General features: G+C 41.9%; 1 protein-coding gene and 1 long non-coding RNA gene across 4 annotated transcripts in view; one reads left to right on the plus strand and one right to left on the minus strand.

The window, feature by feature from the left end:
• The window catches only part of LOC120236906, a 31,729-nt gene extending 8,807 nt beyond the window's left edge, over nt 1-22,922 (plus strand). The window contains exons 3-4 of one of the 2 annotated variants that reach the window (XR_005529798.1): nt 11,862-11,983; nt 22,778-22,922. This is a non-coding gene — a long non-coding RNA (uncharacterized LOC120236906). Of the gene's footprint in view, nt 1-11,861; nt 11,984-13,353; nt 13,378-22,777 lie in introns of those variants that run through there. The other variant, XR_005529797.1, reaches the window with a different exon arrangement.
• The window catches only part of PLBD1 (phospholipase B domain containing 1), a 55,271-nt gene that overhangs the window by 25,613 nt on the left and 3,979 nt on the right, over nt 1-25,679 (minus strand). For both annotated transcript variants that reach the window (XM_039239973.1, XM_039239972.1), the window contains exons 2-4: nt 15,648-15,867; nt 3,373-3,456; nt 1,684-1,822 (exon numbers count right to left, since the gene is read on the minus strand). In XM_039239973.1, coding sequence (XP_039095904.1) covers nt 1,684-1,822; nt 3,373-3,456; nt 15,648-15,867 — 443 coding nt within the window. The remainder of the gene's footprint in view (nt 1-1,683; nt 1,823-3,372; nt 3,457-15,647; nt 15,868-25,679) is intronic.

Below are 25,679 nucleotides of genomic sequence, written 5' to 3' on the forward strand. Positions count from 1 at the left end.
TTTTTAGTTTTGGGTTTATTGTTTCATTGTTGTTTATTCTTGGAAAATTAAGCAAATCTATCGATCTACCCATCTCTCTATCATCATCTTTCTTATTTCCATTTCTTATGTAAAAGGCAGCAAACAATTTGCGCTGGTCCTCACCTTACTCTTTTATTTATTTATTATTTTTATTATTTTTTTTTAATGTTTATTTTTGAGAAAAAGAGAGAGAGAGACAGAGTGTGAGCAGGGGAGGGGCAGAGAGAGAAGGAGACAGAATCTGAAGCAGGCTCCAGGCTCTGAGATGTCGGCGCAGAGCCCGACACGGGGCTCAAACCCATGAACACTAGATCATGACCTGAGCCAAAGTCGGATTCTTAACCGACTGAGCCACCCAGACACCCCACTTTTTTATACTTCGTAACAATAACAGATCCCAAACATCATTCCATAGCAGTATTTGGAGATCTCCCTCATTCTTATTTATAGCGACTCATTTACACAGCCAGTCTTCTTTCTATGTATTTGGTTGTTTTCAGTCTTTTGCTATTACAGATTCTTTGCAGTTAAGAGGCTGGCACATATGGCATACTGAAATTTTGCCTGTGAATTTTTGTGATAATCCTAGAAGGGGTGTTGCTGGATCAAAGGGTAAATGAGTAGGTGATCTGGATACAAAGAGTCAAATTTCTCTCCAGAGCGAATATACCATTTTGTATTCCTACCAGTATTTCGGGAATTCCTGCCGGCATTTTTTGCCTTTAGCCTTGCCAACAGAGTATACATTCACATTTTAGAACTTTAGCCAAATTGGTGAGTGAGAAAGTATGTCTCAGTATGGTTTTAATTTGTATTTCTAAACTCATGAATAAGGCTTGGTTTATGTGATTCACAATTTTGCATCACTTATCTATGAACTGTCCTTCTGTATATTTTTTCCCAATGTGTATACACATGCCCAGTTGAGTGTGTGTGTGTGTGTGTGTGTGTGTGTATTACCTCCAGGAAACAAAATCTTCATAATTTTAGGAAATATATTAAGTGTACCTTTGAGTCTTCAATTATTCAGTAAAGCTTTTCAAAATACTGTGATGTGTGCACAAGTGTGTGTGCGTGTGTGTCATAGAAGGTGGGAAGTATAGGATGTGTACACTTAGACATTTTGCCTTAACAATGATTATCAACTAAAATACTAGTTTTATTAGGTTAAACAGCCAGAACATGCATTTACCATATTCTTTAACCTACTCCAGAGCACAGAATGATGAAAGAAATTAAGAGATAAAGAGATTGTGTGTTAAGCTTGAATTTTGTGTCAGACACTGAGTCAGGTGCTAGCAATATAATAAGATAGTGCCATGGGGCACTATCAGTCGGTTAAGCGTCCAACTTCGGCTCAGGTCATAATCTTGCGGTTCGTGGGTTTGAGCCCCACGTCGGGCACTGTGCTGACAGCTCAGAGCCTGGAGCCTGTTTCAGATTCTGTGTCTCCCTCTTTCTCTGACCCTCTCCTGCTCATGCTGTCTCTCTCTCAGAAATAAATAAAACATTTAAAAAAAACACAAGATAGTGCCTGTGTACAAGAAATTTGTGTGCTAGTCCTAATTTGATCTGCTTCTAAGTTAGAATATTATTTTAGAGATAATTTTCAGTATTCTTGCCATACCATATAAATTCTGAGTAGCTTTTTAAAAATCTTACCTTTGTCTTTTCTAACATAGCCCTCTTCTTTGCTCCTAAATACAGCCCATCCATTTGTGTCACAACATAGCCTGTATGTCTCCAAAATGGGTCATCCTTGTAATATTTGATGTTTTTCCGGGTCCACTGATCTTGCTTCCTGCAAGAGAAATTAGATTTGAGCATGGTAGCTTATCCAAAGCTACATTCAACCCAGGCATTTAGGGGTTATATATTTAGATACTTATGCTGGTGTGATTTAAACTCTGGACCTTACAACATTCCAATCATTTTGAAAGTCTGTCATGGCAAATTCTAAATGATTTTCGATTTCTAGGACTATACTCTTCTTTGATAGCTTCCTGCACGCTCTGTCTAGGTGTAATAGTTGTTTCTTGTGATATTGAGGTCTACAAAAGTCTAGGACAGACCATCCACATGCATTTCATATAAAACCATAATGTCTCAGTAAAGCGGTAAGGATCAGTTTTTTTTTTTTTTTGTTTTTTGTTTTTTTTGTATGTGGAAGTGGTAACGTTAAAGAACAACAACAAAAGAATAAAAACCTCCAAGGACAGGATGGTTTGTATATGTTTATACTTCTCTGCCATCAATCTGTTTCAGTGGTTGCTAATAACTCCACGCTTTTGCCCTCACATGCTTATTAAGAGCCTTCTTTTTAGATTCCTTCCACACTGTCTCTTCTCTTTTAGTTCTCTGCACTTTATAGGGAATGATTTGACACAACTTTATGTACCAAAAGCCATTTCTGATTTGCTCAGGCTATCTCTACATCAATCTTAAATACTTCTTTTAAACACTTATTTGAGAAAGGGAGAGAGGGAGAGGGTGAGAGAGAAAATGAGTGGGGGGCGGGCAGAGAGAGAGGGAGACACAGAAGCAGCCTCCAGGCTTTGAGCTGTCAGCACAGAGCCCAACGTGGGGCTCAAACCCATCAACTGCAAGATCATGACCTGAGCCAAAGTCAGATGCTTAACCGACTGAGCCACCCAGGCGCCTGTCTACATTAATCTTAGAATACAATGTTGTTGCTTCATGGGATCTAGCCCAATAATTTTTAATGATGCTCTGCAGGACGTTAGATTTGATGAAGAGGTTGCTTAGTGTATGATTTGGAGGGCCCAATCAGGAACCCTTTTGCCTCCAAATTAATCACAGCCACAAATCTAAAACATAAAACAAATCCCACATATAAAAGAAATAGAAATCTTCTGAATATTGAGAATTGTTAGTCTTCAGAAAACATTATCAAAACGGAAATGTTTTTCAGAGAATGTTAACAATTAGCACTAGATAACAGCTAGCGCCCCAGCCAGCATCAGTCACCAGGCCCGTGAAACCGAAGCACCTCAGGGAGGAGGAGGCGATCCCTGAAGGAGAGGGGTCCTTAGGTGGACGCGGTCCAGGCACTTAACTTTGCCTTCCTTACTCTCATGGGGGCTTCCTCCAGCAGTGCCGGCAGCTGATAATGATATTCAACCTGACTTTGAAAGAGCCCAAATCAGAGGCCATGCTGTGTGCAACCAGTTTTCGGGTCATTACCAAAAAGTGCTATCACCTTACTACGAGACCAGCTCTGGAGTGCTGCCTAAGAGACAGAAAAGGGCGCTGGTGAAGGAAAACTGCCGTTTGCAATGACAGATTCAGGCCCCGTCGTATCAATAACAAGAGGAAAGCTTTTACACATACTCCATAAAATCTTGCACTTTATCCACGATGGAAGGTTTCTTAATCAGCTGCGGGTAGAGGTTAACGAAGTGGTCATACATGTGTCTGAAACAACAACAACGACAATGGTTACATTTCTATTTTTCTTTAGAGCAGTCCATCACAGTAAATTACACGAATTTTTGACTAACTAGAAGGTCCCTTATCGCAAACCCTCCCTATCTTTTTAAAAATCAAATGGACAATTTAAAATTGAGAAATAGTTCCAATATATACAAAAGCATATAATAAAACCAACACCCCAGTACCTCTACCCAACTTTATTGAAGTCATTGTCTTTGCCATGTTTGGCATATAGTTTTAAATAGAAATGAACATTCGATAGAGTTGAGGCCCCCGTGTGCAGTTCTCTGACGCTAATACCACATGCCTTCACGGAGGTAACTCCAACCCTGAATTGGTGATTTATTTATCTCATGAATGTTTCTACACCATCTCTAAGTATAGATTTAACAACAAACAGTACACTGTAGCACATAGGTTTCTGAACAATATATAATTGATATCATACTATACTGTAACACTTAGGCCTGTCAACACATTTTTTAAAAAGTTTCTTTATTTTTGAGAGGCAGAGAAAGACAGAGCGTGAGCATGAGAGGGGCAGAGAGAGAGAGAGAGAGGGAGACCCAGAACCTGAAACAGGCTCCAGGCTCTGAGCTGTCGGCATGGAGCCCAATGTGGGGGTCAAACCCACAAACCGCAACATCAGACGCTTAACTGATTAAGCCACCCAGGGTCCCCTCTGTCAACACATTTTTAAAGAAATATGTTCTTCTGCAGTGTAAATTTATTATTTTTATCTGCTGATAGTATTCCATGGTATGTATGACTATATAAGAGTTCATGTATGCAACCAGTTTACAACTTTTCACTCTCATAATGCAACTTCAAACACTGATGTAATATCTCTTCTTACCTATTTGCATGTTCTTCCACAACATATATAGCATATATAAAAGTAGGATTGCCGGAGTAATATTCTATATATCTATAGTTACTAGATATCGCCAAGTTGTTCTCCGTTGTGATTGTAAGTATTTATATTCCCATCAGCTACAGATTAGACTTCTGTTTGCTCTATAGCCTCACCCACACTTGGTGTGGTCAGACTTTTAAATTTTCAACAATTTATATAGGGTTTACATGGCTTCTCATTGTTTTAATTTTCATCCCCCTCGCCTCTGCAATTATTGGCTATTTGGTTTATTTTAAAACTTAATTTAAAAATTAAAAAAAAAAACTTTAAAAAATTAAATGTGTCTCATATGCTGTAAACATTTTTTAACGGATATAATTAACATATAACATTGTGTAAATCTAAGGCACGCAATGTGCTGATTTGATACATTTATTTATTGTAATATGGTTACCACTGTAGCATTAGCTAACACTTCTATCACATCACAAAATTCTTTCTTTTCCGTGGTGAGAGAAATTAAGTTTGTCTTCTGGCAACTTTGACATTTATCATACAGAGTTGTTGACTATAATCACTATGTTGTGCAGTAGATCTCTAGGACTTATTTATCTACTAGTTACAAGTTTGCACCCTTAAACAACATCTCCCCAAATAATTGATGAAAATAATCCCTTTACATTTATTGTGATTTAATATGCTTGGATGTATTTCTACAATCTTTTCTGTTTTCCATTCACCATTTCTTTCTTTGTCTTCCTTTTTACATTTTCCTTGTTTATATAACATTTTCACTACGTCCTTCTTTTTACTTCTGATTTACTTCTTTTTACTTCTAATTTAAAGCTGTGAAATGTATTTCTATTCTTTTAGTGATCATCATTAAAAGTTTTAGAAATGTTCATCACTGTGAATCTTCTTATGAAGCCTAAATGAATTTTATATTTTTCTTCTCCTCCAAACATGATTCATATTTTAACAAGTTTTAACTGCCCATTGACAGTCCATCACGTTTATGTTCAAAGATTTAGTTTTCCCCTTTTAATAAAACATTTTCTATGAAGAATTTTTTAACTTTTACAATAAAATTTTATTAACTTCGTTGTTTCTTGTATTAACTATTGCTCCTTATATCCCAAAGTTTCCCTCCTGCTATTCTTGTTAATGTGTGTCCTATTATAATTTAGTAGAAGTTTGTGGATGATCAAGATTTTATATTATATATCTGAAAATATCCTTATTTTGCCCTTGTTCTTGGATGATTTAAACGGTTTTAAAATTTAAGCTATTTTTCTGTAGTACTTTTAAAGATATTATTTTCATATCACCTTTCATTTTATTGTTGCTGATGAGAAATTTGCTGTCACTTTAGCTAAGATTCTTTTGCAGGCAATGTGTTTTCTTTCTAATAGCTTTTAAGATTATTTATCCCCAACTTTCTGGAGTTTCACCCACTACATTGTAGTAATTTAATAGATGTGCTTTCCAATTAAGTACTTTTTAAATTTTTTAAAATAGTTTATTGTCAAGTTGGTTTCCATTTAACACCCAGTGCTCATCCCCACAAGTGCCCTCCTCCATGCCCATCACCCCCCTCCCCCCCACACCCATCAGTCCTCAGTTTGTTCTCAACATTCAAGAGTCTCTCATGGTTTGCCTCCCTCCCTCTCCCCCTCTATTTTCCCCCTTCTTCTCCCCCATGGTTCTCCGTTAAGTTCCTCCTAATTCTTTTTTACATGAAAGCATATGGTATCTGAAGCACTTTCTAATTTTTTTTAAATTTTGAAAAATTCTCTGCTATGACTGTGTTAATTATTACTTATCTGTGATTCCTGCCAGTCTCTTTTTCTAGGACTCCTAACAGATTTATGCTGGAGTTTCTTTTTTTTTTTTTTTTTTTTTTTTTTTATATTTTTATTTATTTCTAGGAGAGAGAGAGAGAGAGACAGCGTGAGCAGGGGAGGGTCAGAGAGAGAGGGAGATACAGACTCTGAAATAGGCTCCAGGCTCTGAGCTGGCAGTCAGCACAGAGCCCGACGTGGGGCTCGAACCCACGAACCGCGAGATCATGACCTAAGCGAAAGTCAGACGCTCAACCGACTAAGCCACCCAGGCGCCCCTGTGCTGGAGTTTCTTAATCAAACTGTTCTATCTAATAGCAGCTCTCTTATTATTTTTGCCGCTTATCTCTTTGGGAAATGTTTTATGTAAACTCCTCAATAGTGATTTCTGATTGAGATTTTATTTCTCTGATTGGGTCCAAGTCAGGAGTTGCCCATTTATTAATATGTTTTTAATTTCCATAATTTTCATTTATAATATTTCTCAGTTTTTTTTAAAAGAATATCAACCTATCCTCTTATTTATTCCTTTTTTGTTTCAGAGATTCATCATCATTTATAACTAAGTGCCTTGGGCATATTTAAAGTCTTTATTAAACCATTCTATGAAATGGTGTGTATTCATGATACTATTGTTGATTTAGTTGACTATTCTTCCTAGCACTCAGTTTCTTTGTGCATTTTGAAACTTTGATGTGCAGGTATTTCAAGTTATTTATTTGTTTATATTCTCACATTGTTTCTCTCTCTCCACCTCCACCTCCTCCCTCTCATTTTTCCTTAAGTGCTTCCATCCGACTCCCTGAAAACTAGGTCTTGGAGTGGCTTCTGGGGGACTTTTTCTCCTATGGAATATTGCAGATGTATCTGTAATTCTGTAATTGAACCAGCATATGGATAATTTGGTTCTTGTTGCCCCACCCCTCACCCCTTCCCTGCATCCCCCATCCCAAGCTCGTGGTTTCTTATAATCTGTACCCTAGGATGCACATCAGTGTAAATTATTCTGTGACTTCTTCATTTTGTACAGCCCAAAGCAACAAGATTGCTTTTGTTCAGCCCTGACTCAGCTCCCTGAAACAGTGCTTTCAACCCATCAGCAGGGATGACAGTCTCTGCCTATTTCATGCCAAGGGCCCAGCAGATCCATACTTCATTCCTTTGTTTTCTGTTCCATTTCTGGCTCAAAATATGTTTAATTTTGTTTTGGGGCCCACTGTATTACTATAATGCTTTCTTTCTGTATATTTTATCTACCTTTTGCTCCAAGTTTGGAGCAAAGTGAGTACATTGTGAACACCTTGCACTCTCTGGACTGAAAGTTTATCTAAGGTCCCAGTTCTGGTTTTTATTTGCTACAAGAGGTGACTCAGATTACAGGAACAGAAATTTGGCTCCCTTTACTTTGGAACGTGAGATATCCTTTATCTCGTAATCTCCAGAAGTGAAACGGGCAAAATGAAAATAGTTTTATTGTCAGTTAGGCAAACAACATTAACATCCTTTGAAATCTTTTATCTATGGTCCTTGAATTCAATAAATTCACTTCACGAGAGCTTTTCCTTCAAATCATTTGTAAATCAAAAAACTGAATTATCACACTTAACTTTTGCTCACATATTTTTTTATGCTTCCACATATATGTGGTCAAGTTCGTCACTCTTCTCTATCCACTACCTGTAAAACTGAGGGAGGGAAGAGCGATAAAGCTAGACAGGTATGTACGACAAGGAAGGGACCCTGTGCATGGGCTCACAGGACAGGGGACTGGAATCCACAAATTCCCCGTCGGTGTGATGACTTGATTTAGTTGTGTGGGAAGGCAACAGCTGCATACTTTCCCACCCCAGGACTACCTGGGGCAGCGGAGACGGCTGCCGGGGCCGTCAGGGCTCTTGAGCCCTGCATACCTTAGTGAGCCCTGGGGAGCAGTCCCCTGTTTTCTGTGTGGCCTGAGGTAGAATAAGTGGACGTTGGACCAGCTGGGGGCAGAAGACTTACACTTGTGGTGACTGCTACAACCTCAGCTGGCACTGATTACACAGCGAGAGACCAGGGACACTGAGGAAGCCTCATCTATGTCACATGGGGAAACATCCAAGCTAAAGACTAAACAAGATTGTTCCAATTTGGTGGATGCCACAGATGAATATAGGATGCCCACTGATTAAACACCTCTCCTCCCTCCAAGATGCTTCAGTAAAACCAGTCCATTCTGAGATAAAGTGTTTGGAGGGGAGTGAAACATTCCAAATTGACCCAGTCTAAATAATAAATTATTTCTCCTGTCTAGAAATGGCTATGGTACCTTTTTCTGCCATTAGGAGGAACTTTTGTTTGTTTGTTTGTTTGTTTAAGAGGAATGGGTTCTTAAAATGATTTATATGAAAATAAAATTCTATTTTGGAAAAATAATTTGTGGGCTACTAACCTACCATGCTCACTCAGGCAAAGAAGCAAAGAACTTACACTTCTTATCCAAAAGCTTCACCACTGTACCCTGCCTGCCTCCATTCAGACTTCTAAATCCTCTCAATTGTTCACTCTATTTCAAAATAGAGCCAGGTTTCTCAACTGGAGTGATTTTTTCCCCCCTCTATGGGGCATTTGACAACGTCTTTTGACATTTTTGGTTGTCACACGAGGTGGTGGAAGAGAAGGTGCTACTGGCATCTAGTGGGTAGAAGTCCTACAATGCACGGGACAGCCCCCACAGCAAAGAATTATTCAACCCAAAAAATGTCAGCAGTGCCAAGGCTGAGAAACTTTGAAACAGAGGAACATTGATCTTGAGTTGGGGGTAGTTGCTGAAGATGTCTACTTAATGGTAGACAGGACAGACAGACGGACAGGAGGGTAACTGGGCTAGAATTACTGAACATTTCCCTTTTTTTGTTAGGAGTGGGGGGACTAGATCTTTTGATTCTGACATTTAGAGCAGAGGAAGGGAAGCATCCACCTTGGGGTGAGAAGTGGAGGCCTCAACGGATCCTGGAGCAGTTAGGAGGCCTGAGGAATACAGACCACTTGCGGTTGCCTCAGGTTGAAGCTCTTCTCTGATCCCTGGGTCTTGAATCCTGCACTTGTGTGTTGGAGTGACACAGTATAGCAGTTAAGGGTAGAGACTTTGAATTCTGAGTTCAAAGGTTGACTTCAACTGCTTCTCGGCTGTATGGCCACAAGCAAGAGTCCTAATTCCTCCACACTTCCAAATTCTCATCAAGCACAGCAAACACTATTATCTACCACATGGATGTGGAAGCTCAGCCCTGTGGTGTGTTAGGTCAGTAAATGTCCTCCCAAGTTGGCTGAGACTTTGCTTGACAAATCTCTCACACACACGTACAAGTGAGAATCATGAAGACACATATTCCCACCCTACCGAGTCTTTGCACTATGTTAATACCGTATCATTTAGCACTTGTCAGTGCCGTCTTCTACTCTTTTCTGCTTGCTTAAATTTCCTGGGTCTGAGACCATTCCAAGATCCTTTAGTATTTCCCACAGCAAGCACTCCATTTGCGTGTGTCCGTGTATGTGCGCGCTCAAACTGGTCTCTGCCCACTAGCTTTGTGACTTTCAGCTTGTTACTTAACTTCTCCGAGCTCAAGTTTTCAGTCAATAATATGGGAATGAGGAGATGCACGTCCCAGTGGTGTGGATTGAGTAACTTACCATATGTAAAATGCTTTGAAGGTTGTCTGGCACACATTTTGAATGCTATATAAAGGCCAGTTGTCGCCATCATTATTATCAGAAGCAACAGCACTTTGTGGTTCATGTTAAATTCCAAGTAATTACTAGTTGATGGCCCTTTGATATGTTTGAGGGTGGGACCGTGTCTCACTTTGCTTTGCTTACAGGTTTGAGTGGGAAGCACATTTCCTATCTAACATCAAAGGAGAGAGTTGGGGATATGGAGGAGATTTTTCTTGGTAGTAGGCCAGAAACAAAAAGGGACCCGCCTTTGATGACTTTCTCTACTTGTGCCATAATCTTGCTAGCACCCCTTTCCACCATAGTTTTAGCAACTGTTGCATCAACATCTTAACTTAAAAGGAATTCTCTTGGAAGAACATGCTCAGGAGCAAACTCACTCCCTCCTCTTTCCCCATCCCAAGAGCCTGGCACAAGGTCGTGTAACAAGTTGTGGTTGCACTGAATTGGCTCCCTCAGATTAGGTAATTCCAGAGGAGATATTTCAGCAGCTGTCGTGGCCACACATGATATAAGCCACTTTATTGAAAACTAGAGCAGACTTGGTACCCACACCCTCATCATCATTCTTTCCAGAAAGGCTTCATGACTCATTTTATTAAAAACAATCTAGGACTATTTATCAGCTTTTGCATCATTAGTGAGACAAGAGATACTCTGATTAGGGAGCCAACCCTTCAAGTTACAAAAACAAGGAAGAAACTCCACTTGGCTATGGCTGCTGGACACACTACATTACAAGGAAATATGTACCTCCCACTTCTGGTTCATCTCTAAAGAACTGGAACAACACAGGATTCAATTAAAACTAATCAGCGTGTAATTAAGTAGCTGCTGGGGGCAGAAGCACTGTGCCAGGTGTCTGGGGCATACAAAGATGAATAAGACAAGGACCTTCCCCTAACGTACCTAAGAGATGGTGGAAGGGAGAGACAGAGCTCAGTCCACTGGGAATGGAATCAGAAAATGCTTTGGGAAGATTGCATGGGAGACGGGTCTTGCGGGGATTGAGCGATATTTCAATCAGTGGAGATGTGACAGACAGCTTTTGGCTCTCAGAAAACACAGTGCTAAGAGTTACTGGAAAGGGATGTGTGACTGGCTGCAGGAGCAGCGTGGGGTAGCACGGGGCCCACCTAGAACGAATGTTTGCACGCTAATGGCAATATCCCGCAGGGAGCGACTCCTCAGGAGATGGGTAGGGGTGGGAGAGCATGAGGAAGGGCAAGACAGTGAGAGAAGCCCCTGGAATTATCTAGTGCTGCCGCCAAGCTGTGATCCAGGTAGACCTGCTGCTACCGCCATACCTGGGATAACTGTGCAGCCACAGCACAGTAGCTGGCTTGGAGCTTCATGATAAAGCACAGAGGGCTGGCACCGGTCCCAGCTGTTATCTGGAGAGTGTTGTAAGGGTTCAAGGAAGCAACACATTATTGAACACTTCAAATGAAATGATGGAGGATTTGAGGATATTTCTTTGTAGGTTTTCATTTGGTCTCTCAAGTATGTCATAGGTTGAAAGAGCAAACTATTTCCTCCCACGTGCTTAAGCCATGCTCTTTATCTAAATATCTCAACTGTTGATTCCATAATACCCAACCTCGCATATGCTTCTTCCCCCAAAGTTTTGGAGAATATAAGGAACATCGCTCCATTTTATATGTGGTGATGTCGGAGGGGTGTCTGGATGGCTCAGTCGGTTAAGGTTCTGGCTTTGGCTCAGGTCATGACCTCATGGTTTGTGAGTTGGAATCCCATTGGGGCTCTATGCTGACAGCTTGGAGTCTGGAGCCTGCTTTGGATTCTGTCTCTCTCTCTCTCTCTCTCTCTCTCTTCCCCCTCCTTGCTCATATACTGCCTGTCTCTCACTCTCAAAAATAAATAAAATCATTTGAAAAATTTAAAAATAAATAAACAAATGTGGTGATATGGGATAAACATGGCAGCCGTAAACTTCCCATTGCTTTTGGCAGCTGCCCGAGCAACTTCGCAAGCTAAGAGAAAAACAAAAACAGGCAACTCTCCCTTTTGGCCTTCGGCACACACTCAACTTTCTGCCCAGGCTCAGATGCACTAGTTCAAGGCTGTGTTTCCGGTAAGTGGAATCATACCCCTCCCCCAGTACATTTGTTACTTCAAACACTCCCCAGGTAACAGTCCCCAGGAGTATAGGTTTGAGATGGATAAAATGCTGCTTGTGTATGAAGATGCTATTGCTTCTCAGATAGCTGCCCATGTGTCCCTGCAAACGAACACGCAAACAAGACCCTAGCCTGTGACTGGCACTCCTCTTCCACTATTGGTTCGTGACTATAATCACAGCTTCCAGATGGCTGACATTTTAAGCTCCTGTGCTTTGCTTCAGAGAAGCCTGAATGCCTCTGCTCACAGTGAACCACCCTGCCTGTCACTGCTCAGTTGGGACAGGCGAGGACAGTTTGCGGTGGGCGGTGCAGAAATTCCCCCCTTTATTTGACTTTTCAATAATGCGATTAGAGTGACAGCCTCTCGAAAGGCAGCTTTGGTTGCAATTTTTCCTTCTCTTCTTTTTGCTTCCGTTCTCCTTCCTCCCTCGCTCCCTCCCTTTCTTTTTTCCATTTTGTCCTCTCCTCCTCCTCTTTCTCTTTTTCTTTCTCCTTCTTCTTCAAATATACAAATACCGGACTTCTCTCTTCCATCTAGCCCTTCATTTCCTTCCACGCCTCTTCCCGCTCACCAACATCTTGTGTCCATTGAGATCCAGCAAAGGCTGCAGGGCACAGGCCTCTCAGACTCTGGGTCCTACACACACGCCAAGTCCATCCCTGAGCAGGTGACAGCCTTGAACTCTCAGTAACGAACACAAAACAGAGATAACAGAGAGGTCGTCTTTCGAATTCAAGAAACTCTGAGCATTCTACGACCGATGTAAAGGCTTCCCTCCCAAGCCTTCCACGATACAGCCTTCCATTTGCCTTTTCAACCCTGTCGCCCTCTGCCTCTCAGTGGATCCTCTAACTCCTCACTCATTTGTAAACGCAACTTACTCATTTCAGACTCATTGCCTTTTTCCAGCACCTGGTTCTCTTTCTGTCTGCTTAGAACTATTTTCTTCCTCTTCCCGGACGAGCCGAATGTTCTCATCTATCAAACGCCAGACACACAACTCACGCGCTCCACAAAGCCTTCTTTCCCTGCTCTGGGCCATGAGGGGCCTTCTTCTTGGCCTGTGATACTATTTATGATTAAAGCACTCATTCCAGGTGGTTCTCTGCAGCAGAAACGCTCCCAGAAAGAGTCTCCCAACTTTTCCTTCATGATGCAGTATTTGCTGAGATTACTAGAGCTACCTCTTCCTCACTCCCGATCATTTGGTCATGGGCTGCTGCTACTGGCCTGAGAAGTCATTTGCCAAAAAGGGCCACAAAATGCAGGAAGTTGTTCTAATCTTTTAAAAAAAAAATTATGTCTTTATTTTATTTTGAGACACAGAGACAGAGAGCGAGTGGCAGAGGGGCAGAGCGAGAGGGAGACACAGAATCTGAAGCAGGCTCCAGGCTCTGAGACGTCAGCACAGAGCCCGATGCGGGGCTCGAACCCACAGCCTGTGAGATCCATGACCTGAGCTGAAGCTGGACATTCAACTGACCGAGCCGCCCAGGTGCCCCTGTTTATTCTAATCTTAAAAGACTCACTTAAACATGTTGAATTTTTTTGAAAGGCCATGGCAAAAAGGCAGAAAAAACAAACAAACAAAAAACAGTTACTGAATTGTAGCTGAGTGTTTTTCTTTTAAGAAATATAATTTAGGTAATTTTTACTCTAATACAGAAATATTTAACAAGTAGTTACTAAATAGAATGGATATGAACCCATATTCTCTGGATTTTCTTCGTCAGCGGATAAAGGGACCCAAGGATAGGTCACTGCTTTATATTAGGAATAAGGGTAAAATGATAAGGTCACTCCCAGAAGTGAGATGCTAAAACTTATGTTTCCTGAGACACAAGAATATCGGCTGTTCCTCCCGTGTCAGAAGCCTTCGGCTGAGCTCCCTGAGCTCCTGCTGTGGCCCCCAGACCCGTGCAACACCTGCTTCTGCTTGGGGCTGCTCAGATTGGAGCCTCGGATTGGAGCTGCTCCCTCAAATCAGTTTCTCTTCCAAGCCCCTGATGTCTACCACTCAGGACTTAATGTGGTTATTATTTATTATGTTTGAAAATTTATTTATTTTTGAGAGAGTGTGAGACCATGTGCAAGTGGAAGAGGGGCAGAGAGAGAGGGAGAGAGTCAGCACGGAGCCCAGTGCGGGGCTTTATCTCATTAACCGCGAGATCATGATCTGAGCTGAAATCAAGAGTCAGAAGCTTAACCTACTGAGCCACCCAGGACCCCCTAACCTAATGTATTTATAGTCACTCAACTTCAGCCCAAATTACTTCTCCAAACTTGCAATCTAGTATCAATCACCCAATCAGAATGAGTGGATACACAGTAAATACAGATTTGAAGAGAAGGATGAAAAGTTAAATACACAAACACACACACACACACATACACACACACACACACACGAGTTTATACACACAGTTTTAAACAATCTTAATCTATATATGAAGTTTTATATATCTCTGAGTAGTATACCATTAAGGGAACTTGTATGGTAGAGTAACAAAATTTTGGTAACGAAGAAAAAGAGGAATTTCTAGTACATTAAAAAAGAGGGACCAGAGCACAGTTACTAGTTATTCAACATTTGATATAATCTCCAGTACTTAGAATCAGGTTAAGATTGGCACTGCACTTACTAACGTGCCTTACTCAGGCACAATGACACAAAATGGGGTTTGGTTAAACTGCCCTCGACAGTCTAGGTCACAGAGAATAAAAGAAGAAAGCCAAATCATCAAGACACTTATTATATCAAAGAAAGGATGAGGCTTGATTAAATGAGTTGTGACCTTCCTTTCCTTAAAGAGCTTCTCTCTGAAAAGGATGTGCCCTGATTGCATTATTATTAACTACATCCTTGTTATTTTCACAAGACAAGGGAAAGATGTGAGAATTATTAACAATAGAACGGGAAGGGATATTTATATTAGGCATCAGAATTTTAATTTGAAATCTTTGCCCACTTGAAAGTATTGTTTTATGACTGTTTTTAAAATGCTCTTATATTTAAATTGAACTAATCTTCCGTGTTTGGTGCTTCTCAGCCACTCTGTCTATCATTTTCCTTCTACAAACAATAAATGACCAGTAGAATAAAATGGCTTAGTTGTATTTTAAAATAGTTTCACAAGGGTTTCCTGGGTGGCTCAGTCAGTTAAGCATCCGACTCTGACTCAGGTCACAATTTCACGGTCCTCAGGTCATGATCTTGGGTTTGTGAGTTCGAGCCGCACATGGGGCTTTCTGCTGTCACCATGGAGCCCGCCTTGGATCTCCTCTCCCCCCCTTGCTGCTCCTTCCCCGCTCGTGCACACGCTTGCTTTCTCTCTCTCTCTCAATAAAAACCAAAAACCAAAAAACACTTAAAAATAAAATAGTTTCATGGAAAGGAAAGACTTTAAGTGCCATGAGAATTGAAGAATGCCTCAATGGGGGCTTTGTTCCTTCTAGGCAGGTCCTGATTAGGGGGGGCAAATGTAATTCTGATCATGTTTCTATCAGCTACTTTCCAGTTCTAATGTCCCATGTCAGGAAGACAAGAGCCACTGGTGGACAAAGAAAACGACAGAGGTTGCCAGGTAGTTCTCCACCATGACTGGAGTACTTACGGGGCAGTGAGGTAGCCCTCCAAAAAGCCGGCCACAAACATGACGATCTCATTGCTCAGGGCCTGAGAACCATACCCCGCTTTGATTTCCAGGATGCCCCAGCCTGTGGTTTTCACAGAGTCATTGTAAAAGCCACAGGCGTCCCCGTTCCTGTCCAGTACGTTTTTGACTTGTACTGTCTTTTCAGCAGGCATCCAGTACGCAGTTGCATAGTAGACTTCTGGAAGAAAAGAAAAGGCAATAAAAATAGGATGCCATTTAGCTGATTTGTGAATACATTTTTTCCATGTAACCAAGGATTCCAACATATTTGCTTTTAAGGAATTCCACTCTGTGAGAATCGGGAAATCTGCCCCTATAGTTGCTCTTGTTACAAGTGGGGAAAAACCAGAGCCTGATGGGGGCAGGGAGGGGGATGAGCTCAGAGCACGGAGAACTGGGTCAAAGGTGGGGGGAAGTAATGAGAGCATTGGAAAGGTGAGTCTAAATGCTTCATTCTTAGAGATGGGATTCTGGGCAAGGCCAGGGCTGGGGCTCTTGCCCACCTCTTACTTCAGCCAAGGGTAGGGTCCATGTACTTGGTCTGCAACATCTTTGCTTCCCCCAGCAGTTGTACCAAAGCATCCATATTCTCAGGCTCCTTATTGTATGTCCTTTGCCTAATTCTTCACACGTGACATTAGATTCCCATTTTGCAGGAAAGAAACAACAAACTACGGCCTGTGAGCCTCTCAAGTTCTTGATAATTTTTGTGAATTTATCCTGACACATCCTGTAGCAATCTCTTCCTCCTGGCTCACCCCACTCCCTCTACCCATGCTATGGATCGACCCCTCGTACTTTCTTTGGGAACTTTGTTCCCTCCTGTGTCTTCCTGCTCCTGTACCCTAAAGCTCTCTTCCTGCAATGGCTCCTCCCACCTAAGTGTACTGATGTGCTCTGTTGTCTCATGGCTAAGGGCAAACCAATCACAGAAGATCTCTTTGGATCCTGGGACCAGATCTGGCCATTGCCAGAGTCTCTCACTCCCTTCACGAAATTATTCCAAATATTCTAGGGCATGCTGTGTTCTGGGCTGTGCGAAATATGGTGAGAGAGCAGTGAATACAACTGGCTCATTTCCAGACCTCACCCCGTAGAAAGAGGCACACACTCACACACCACTTCCTCATCTTCCTCGCTTTAGCCTGCTGCAGACCGGCATCCATCCCCACCATGCGACTGACACTGCTCTGTCACGAATGGCATCCTTGAGTCTTAATGTCACATGAGCTGCTGAAAGAGTTTGGCCCTGGTGACCACTTATTCTTAAAACTCTTTCCTCCCATGCATCTGGGACAGCATGAATCTCCCGAACCTCCTCCTCCTCTGCCTGCTTTTACCTTCCTCCCCCTGGGGTTTTCTTTATCTTGTACGCCCAACAGCACACTTGATAACATCAGTTGGATGGGTCCATAAGCAAAAGAAATTCAAAATATCCAAAACAGAACTCACATTCTCTCTCACCCATCCCCCACCTCCTACTTTCTATCTCTGTGATCTTTCCACCTGAGACACAAGCCCATCCAGGCCTCCTTTCTCTTCTGCAAACTCAGGTGGAATCAAAGCCTCCTAAGTATCTCTTCCTCCAGTCTCTTCCTCCTGCAGCTCTACCTTTCAATGTTACTTCGGGTATCACAACTAGCCCTAACTATAAAAAAGGCCTTTTTCAAGGTCCCACTGAACCTGTCATTCATTGTTCCTACTCTGCCAGAGTGACCTTGGCCAGTGCAAACCTGATTTGTTTACTTGCCTACCAAAAGTCGTCAGTGACTTCCATTTCCTACAAACAAAGTTCTTTAGCTTATACTCTTGACCTTCATGATCTGGTTTCTGCCCACCTATGCAGCTGCATCCACTACCCCGTACACTTGGTGATTGGGAAGCCATCATATACCACGGTCCAACCTGCCATTAGCTGGTTCAACACCTCTCACTTTGCATATGCTGTTTCCTCTGCCAGAGAGTTGCTCCCTTGTTAACCATGTGGCAATTTCAGAATTGCTACTGAAGATGCAGGAAGCAGTACCCACTTTGTGGAGGCTGACTTGCTCCATAAGCTCAGTGTAACTTGCTTGTAGGTACATCTTCTTTGGGCCTATCTCATTGCACCGTAACTCACATGTCTTCAGCGGCTTCTAGCCTAGGAACTCCTCACGGCCAAAGACTCAGCATGAGTATAGTGCTTAGCCTCTAGCAGATACTCAGTAAGTATGTGTGAAAGGAAAGGAGACTTAGGAAGAAAAGGAAAAAGAAAAAAGAAATGTAGAAAGGAAATGGTATGTAATGCCTTTGTTTCTTGACCTAAGAAACACAGCTGCTCAGGTTAAAGACCAACTTTATATTCAGGCCTTCAAAGAGATGGGAAGAGGCTAGAATGTCTCTCAGATTCTAGACTGAGACCCAGTGGATGGATGTTGTATCACTCACTGAGAGAGGGAGCAGGTGGGGACTAGGCCTGGGAGGGAATATGAGTTTAGTTTCGGACATACTGTGTTTTTGGTGGTTAAGATACTAGAAAGGTCAGATTAAATGTTTGCGTAAAGTTTTTTGTTGTCAACATTAAAAATGGACTCAACACTTTATTTATTTTCTGATGCAAAGACTATCTATCAAATGAGTGCTGAAAGTATAATCTTAAAACTAAAGTATCATAGCATCTTGTTCCAAGGGGGCTGGGTGATTGGCTGGGACCTGGCCAGGCTTAGAAGCTAATGCTGATAATGACCCTGAAGAACAATCCTTAGCAGGGAAGTCATTTTACTTCTGAGTGAAGTCATGCCCATAATGGTGGGCTTGCTTGCTTTATTTTTGTTTACTTATTTATTTTTGAGAGAGAATTCCAAGCAGGCTCTGTGCTATTAGTGCAGAACCTAATTGGGGCTCAAACCCATGAACTGTGAGATCATGACCTGAGCTGAAATCAAGAGTCAGATGCTCAACTGAGTGAGCCATCCAGGCGCCCCTTGTAGGCTTTCTTTAAAAATGGCTAAAGGTTGTGACACCTGTGTGGTTCAGTCAGTTGAGCATCTGAGTCTTGATTTCGGTTAAGATCGTGATCCCAGGGGGCGCCTGGGCGGCTCAGTCGGTTAAGTGTCTGACTCAGCTCAGGTCATAATCTCACAGTTTGTGGGCTCGAATTCCGCCATTGGGCTCTGTGCTGACAGCTCAGCGCCTGGAGCCTGCTTCAGATCTGTGCCTCCCTCTCTCTCTGCCGTGCCCCCCCATCTCCGCTTGCACTCTGTCTCTCTCTCCTTCAAAATATATTAACATTAAAAAAAATTTTTTAAAAGATCATGATCCCAGGGTTGTGGGATTGAAGCCTGTGTCTGGCTCTGCACTGAGCATGGAGCCTGCTTAAGATTCTCTCTCTCCCTCTCTCTCTCTCTCTCTCTCCCTCTGCCCCTCTGCCTTGTGTGTACTCTCCTTCTCTCTCTCAAATTAAAAAAAATAGTCCAGTGGCAATAATGACATTAATAAGCATAAGTAGGGTCACAATACTTTGTTAAGAGACTCTCGGTGACAAGAGTCTAATTATTAATGAAGCCGACTGGCCACAACTTGACAACTGTGGCTGGCATCCGTAGCAACTTCCCTTCTTTCCCTACCAAATGCAATAAATATGTTTTCCAGGTTGATTTTCAATCACAGTGCCATGGCCTCAGCCTTTCCCTAGCTTTTCTCACACCTTCTCTTCCACTCTCCCCTCCAGTGAGTCTTGTAGGAATGTGAAGAAAGCAAGCCACATAAAATCAGCCACAAACTCTGCAGCAGGGGCAGAGACAAAAACAGAAACTGTAAAGGGAAGAGGGAAGGTGAGTAAGCCTTGCCAGGCTCTTCCCTTTCTGTTCCATGCACGTGGCATGCTTTTAGCTTTATTCCCTTTCTCTAAAACCTCAGTAGTTCTCATCGAATGCCCACTGCAGCCTTCCCTAACTTCACCTTCCATTCCAGCAGCCCCTTGGGACATAAACTTGGCTTGCTCCCTGCCCAAGCACTCACGGGCTGTGTGTTCGCTATAGCAGGTACTCTGTAACTTCCTGACCACAAAGAATAAACTTCTGCAAATCTGTGCTTTTTTTTTTTTTTTTTTTTTTGATACTAGTGCGCCTCCATGCTTGAAAGAAACCTCTTCCCTTAAGAGAATTCAGTAGTAAAAAATTTACTGCTAACAACCTGACTGATTTAGCACATGTTTTGATAGTCTAGCCAGAATCTAAGTTTTATACTCCACCCCTACATGATGGCTTCCCTTCCTCAAGGTTCCCTCCTTGAATCAACTCTTTCTGGTTTACCTGGCATCGTGCTACTTTCGGATTTTCTTAAATCCTTTAATAGTTTTATTTAGTTTAGTTTAATTATTTTTTTAGAGTGAGAAGTGGGTTACAGAGATAGAGGGAGATAGAGAAAGAGAGGGAGAATATTAAGTAGGCTCCACGCTCAGCATGGAGCCTGGTGTGGGGCTTGATACCACGACCCTTGGATCATGACCTGAGCCAAAATCAAGAGTCAGACACTCAATGGATTGAGCCACCCAGGTGCCCCAATTAAATCCTTTTGTAGTTTAAGCCATTGCAATTTTCTATTTTTTTCAATTAAAAAATTTTTATTTTATTTTATTTAAGTTTATTTATTTATTTTGGGGGGGGGCAAAGAGAGAGAGGGAGAGAGAAAGAGAGAGAGAGAGAGAGAGAGAATCCCAAACACACTCCACACTGTCAGCACAGACCCCAATGCAGGGCTGGAACTCAGGAACTTTGAGATCATGACCGGAGGTAAAAGCAAAAAGCGGATGCCCAAATGACTGAGCCACCAGTCTATTTTTTTTTTTTTTTAAACATCTCCATGTCGGGAAGCAGATGTGAAAAAGATAATTAGTGGCAAAAAGGTACAAAAATATTCTTCTAATCCCAAATTAGCTTTATACCAAGTCTGTGAAGACAGAGTCTGGTCCTGCTTAGTGCTGTATATCGTGGGAGAGCTATACCTGGCACAATACTTGTTTCTTGGGTGAGTCTAGTTTAATTGCATGTGTTCTTAAAATGGAAGTGAAGTTTATCAGGACATTCACGGAAGCTAGTCAAAGTAAGTCATTATGCCTTCAAGCTCAGGGAAGGGGTTTGGGGATGGTTCAGACACCCAAGGGGCAAGTGCCATCTGTTGATATTCACCCTAGAGTTGTTAAAAGGGAAATGAGATTTAAAATTTTTTAACAGCAACATCTTCAAAGTCAACACATTTGATAAATATCTGTTGAATGAATGGGAGCATTACTTCATAAAAACAAGGCATTTTTCTTCTATAAGATGAAAATGAAGAAGTCTCATTTTTACATTTCTCTGCACATAAAAACCCAAACGCTCAAATGAAATTTATTAACATGAGTATTCTAATATTTTCTATGAGTTGTTCTTGGTTGGAAAAAAAAATCCTAACCCTGTCTTAGAATTTTTAAAATAGTCATAAGCGGCTTAAGTCACCCTCTCCCATATTTGGAACCTAATTTCCCCCTCATGACAGAGTAAGTGGTTTTCAACCCAGAGCAATGCAATTTTACCTGATATATTCAGTAAGTTAGGTAGAGAAAAGGAGGAAGAACTGGGAGAAAAGATGCAAAATATGTGAGAGAAAATAGTTTAAAAATTAAGATCGCAACTTCAGCCATTCAGATTGAGCTTCACTAACAGTTTTGACTCTGGTAGTTGAAGTGTTTTGCTCCTTTATGTACATTGACCATGCTCTCTCAGTATCTCTTGGTGTACCTGGGCAGTGTACTTCCCTACCTCCCTCCTTGGAAAGGGCTCAGTAAACTGATGTCTGGATTTTAGATTTGATTTGGCTCTTCAACAGAATCACTAAGAAAATAACTGATTCATGAATAAACAACCTTCAGGAAGCAAAATTGTATGTGGTTCAGCTCTCACTCTCGGCAGAAATCAGAGCCTGGGACTCGTGCTGGATGGAGGACTACTTTGGGAAAGTGCTCCCTGGGAACAGGAATGGGGAAAGGGGAAAATGAGGCCAGGAAGGAGGCAAAGCTAATTCAAAGATGAGATCTGAGATGGCCCGAACAGCGGTGTAAGATAAGCTCCTAACGACCCATCCCAGGGACGGAAGGAGGAGCATGTAACCACCTGCTCCCATTCTGTGCTGGCCAAAGTTGCCCCATGAGGTGTTAAATCCATCTTCCCTGGTTTGCAGATGCTCCAGTGCTAAGTGGTTACCACGCAAGAGAAGCTCTGAGGTAGAGAGCGAGGAACCCCTACAGGGTGGCTAGAGGGACAAACCTTGTATTACAGCTGCAGAAGCTCGAATAAAGAGCAGTGAGAAGGTTTCAGGGGCAATGCATAATGTGCCCAATATATTAGGTAAGTAGAGAGGGAGAGATAGTGCTTTAAAAAATAGTGTCAGGGGTGCCTGGGTGGCTCAGTCAGTTAAGCATCCTACTTCAGCTCAGGTCATGATCTCACAGTTTCTAACTTTGAGCCTCGCGTCAGGCTCTGTGCTGACACCTCGGAGCCTGGAGCCTGCTTCAGATTCTGTGTCTCCCTCTATCTCTACCTCTCCCCGGCTCTCTCTCTCTCTACCTCTCCCCGGCTCTCTCTCTCTCTCTCTCCCCAAAAATAAATAAACATTTAAAAAAATAGAGTCAAAGAAACAACGCTAATGTAGAAAAGTGCTGGACACTTGCCTGGCTCTGGAATGACCCCTTTCCTGCATCCCCTTGGAAGGTACCCATTCTTTACTGCTAGCTTAAATCAGAATTCTTGCTAAAAGTCTAATCAACTTTGCCGCCTTCTGATTCTGCACCCTTAGCTCACTCCTCATCTAGATCATTTATGTGAATTTGGTTCAAACTCTTTAATTACAAGCTCCTTGAGGATCAGAGGTGGTATCTGTTACTTCATTGTATTGACTCCATTGAGCCTAACAAAGTGTTCTATTGATTATGTGACCGCCTCCATCCCAAACTTTCCCACTAGCTGGGGAGGTCACACTTTCACATTAGCTGGTAAGGAGACAAGCTGATATTGAGTCTCTGTACATTAATTCTAATTGTGAATTAGAATTTAATTATTTTGGGATCTTAGGTTTGCCAGTGTGGGCTTCAACAACTCGCCACTACCTCATGTGCTGGGATTTTCACTGCATTTGCAAGGCTAACGGACAGATTTCAGAGCAAGCCTTGAATCAAGAGACTTTCACAATTTCCCCCTGGAAGACTGTAACAAGATATCTTTCATTTGTACAGAGTTTCAAGTTTTAGATTAAAGTTTCCTCATAATTTCACTACCTCTCTTAGTTTCATCTTTTACTGCATTAATAAGTTCCTGTTTTGCAGCAGTACAAAGAAACAACACAATAACGTTAGTAAATTTTCCAGAAACATCTTTTTAAAAAATTTTTATCCATTTATTTTGGGGGGGGGGGCAAAGGGAGAGAGAGAGAGAGAGAAAGAGAGAGACTCTCAAGCAGGCTCCACGCTGTCAGCACAGAGCCTGATGTGAGGCTCGATCTCACAAACTTTGAGATCATAACTTGAGCCAAAATAACGAGTTGGATACTTAACCAACTGAGCCATCCAGGTGCCCCAGGAGGCTAGGTAAAGTGCAATTTTCAAGTGATTGTGAAATATAAGTTGTAGGAACAACTGGAATTTACTCCTTTTTTTTTTTTTTAAAGATGAAACACAAGTGCATTTAAAAAAACTTAAAAAGTTGAACAAAATAAATCCTTTGAGATTCATTCTGGTTTTGGTGCTACTACCTCTTTTGTTATCTTAATAGTTAATGCTTTATGATTTAGAATCTTCTGCCCCCACCCAAAAACCCCTAAAAGATAACAGGTGACAAAAGTAAAAATAGTGCCTAAAAAAAGTGTGAAAACAAAAATTTCTGTTTTGCCCATCAGAAGAAAAGGCCAAGCTGGAGTTTACATGAGTCATAGCTTACCTATTATGAAAAGTCTTCTTTTTAAAAAGAAAATGTTCTACCTCAATTTAAAGACTGAAGGAGGATCCTCTTACACTTTCTTTTGGAGAAAAATTTTGATCTTTGCAATCAGATTCGCATTTCCAGAAGGACCAGGAAACAAATTTTAACAATAAAGACGAATGGGCACTTTCCCCAGAAGTTGCTCTGGAACTTATGTTGTACACATTTTTATAAGCAAACTGATAGAGAGAGAGCACAAGAAAATATTCAAGTTTACCAAGAGCAGTGACTTCTTTTGAGTCTGAAACCCCACGACAATGGGGAAGAGCTGTAGGGAGATTAATAAGGCTCAGAAAGACCAAAAAGAGTTGGCAAATTCTTGATTCATGATTAAATCATGATTAATAATATTGCATTTAGAAAAATCAAGGTGATTTCAATCAATCAGTTATAACCCAGGAAAGAGACCTAGGAGGGCACTGCTCACTTTTCTGCAGCACCTGCTTAACGAGCTGGCGTGTACTCAAATCCCTGAAATGTTGGACGATGGTTAAGGAAAAAAACCTGCTTTTATAACAAGTTATTACTTTACAGCACGTAGATTATCATCTGCAATCCTGGCTGTTTTATCAAAAGATCCATGAAGACTTTCCAGAGAAGCGCAACTCCAGTGGCCAATAATAACGGTCACTCAGTTATACATCCCCCACTGTTAGGGGGCGCTGTTCCGCACAACCACCTTATGAGACAGACACTCCAATACCCACGTTACAGATGAGGAAATTGAAGCATAGAGATAGTAGCTAACTGGCTGAAGGTCACACGGCAAGTATTGGAGCCAGGGCTGAAACACAGGCAGTCTGGCTCCGTGGTTTCTGCTTCTAGAATTCCATTCAACCTCTCTAATATTACACTTCCAAAAATGAACTCTCACCGAAAGAATGAACACATGGAGCAACTCCCTCAAGTGAATTTGGAAATAAGAAGGCCCTCCGAGTTAAAGGGTCAACTGAGAATAGCCTTAACCAAAGATCTACCAAGGCACCTTAAGGAGACTGAACGGCTCACACGACGGCAAATCCCCCACACGCACGTAAAGGTATTAGCCTATCCTGAGGGGCAATGGGCTGGTCTCCGGTGGGCAACTGGTGGGCCATGAAAGTGTGGAAAAGGCAGGTCCCAGAGTCAAGGGCCAGCTGTACCCGGCAGTTGTCTACTTGATGAGCACTCCTAGGCTAATGGAAGCCCCAGTCCTATCAGGAAGCAGATCAATCAGGCCTTCAGGCTGAGAATCCCTGATATTATCTATCTGGTGTAATGTGATTACAAGAAAGCGGCGGGGGCAATCTGCTCAAACTTCATTATTGGTATTTTGGTGAATAGACTTCTGTGTATATCAGGGTGAATCAGCTTCTTTGTATCTGATGAGCTCTAGAGCACAGGAGAGAACGCATTTCTAGAATGTAGCCGTGCCAGTCCAGGGGCCAGATTTGGAACCAGTTTTACCAAGGCACATGCCAACTTCTAAGTCTCTCGGCAACCAACCCATCTCTTTCCCTGGTGATGTGACTTCACTACACACACCACTTAGAAAAATTATGTAAGACATTCCTTTTTATTTAAATGTTTATTTTTGAGAGAGAAAGAGAAAGAAAGCATGAGTGGGGGAGAGGCGGAGAGAGAGACAGAGACAGAGGATCTGAAGCGGGCTCTTAGCTGACAGTCAAAAGCCCAATGTGGGGCTCGAACTCATGAACCACGAGATCATGACCTGAGCCGAAGTCGGATGCTTAACCGACTGAACCACCCAGGTGCTTCTTAGACATTCCTAAAAACAATTATGGGGCTTTTCAATCTGAAAGGATAAAGGCGGTGCTATTAAATGTCTGAAGTGTGTAATAGTTTGAAAGACAGGCAAAGATGAATGTGCAGTTGTTTGCCAATATTTCTGTAGGAATGAAGCTACAAAGTAAGCTTTAAAAATTAAGGACATTTTCGGATTAATAGGTACACATTGGTAGATATCCAAATCATTCCAGGGAGATGGAAATGCAATCCC

Source organism: Hyaena hyaena, unplaced genomic scaffold, assembly GCF_003009895.1.
Source record: "Hyaena hyaena isolate Hyena2069 unplaced genomic scaffold, ASM300989v1 scaffold_164, whole genome shotgun sequence".
Lineage (NCBI taxonomy): Eukaryota > Metazoa > Chordata > Mammalia > Carnivora > Hyaenidae > Hyaena > Hyaena hyaena.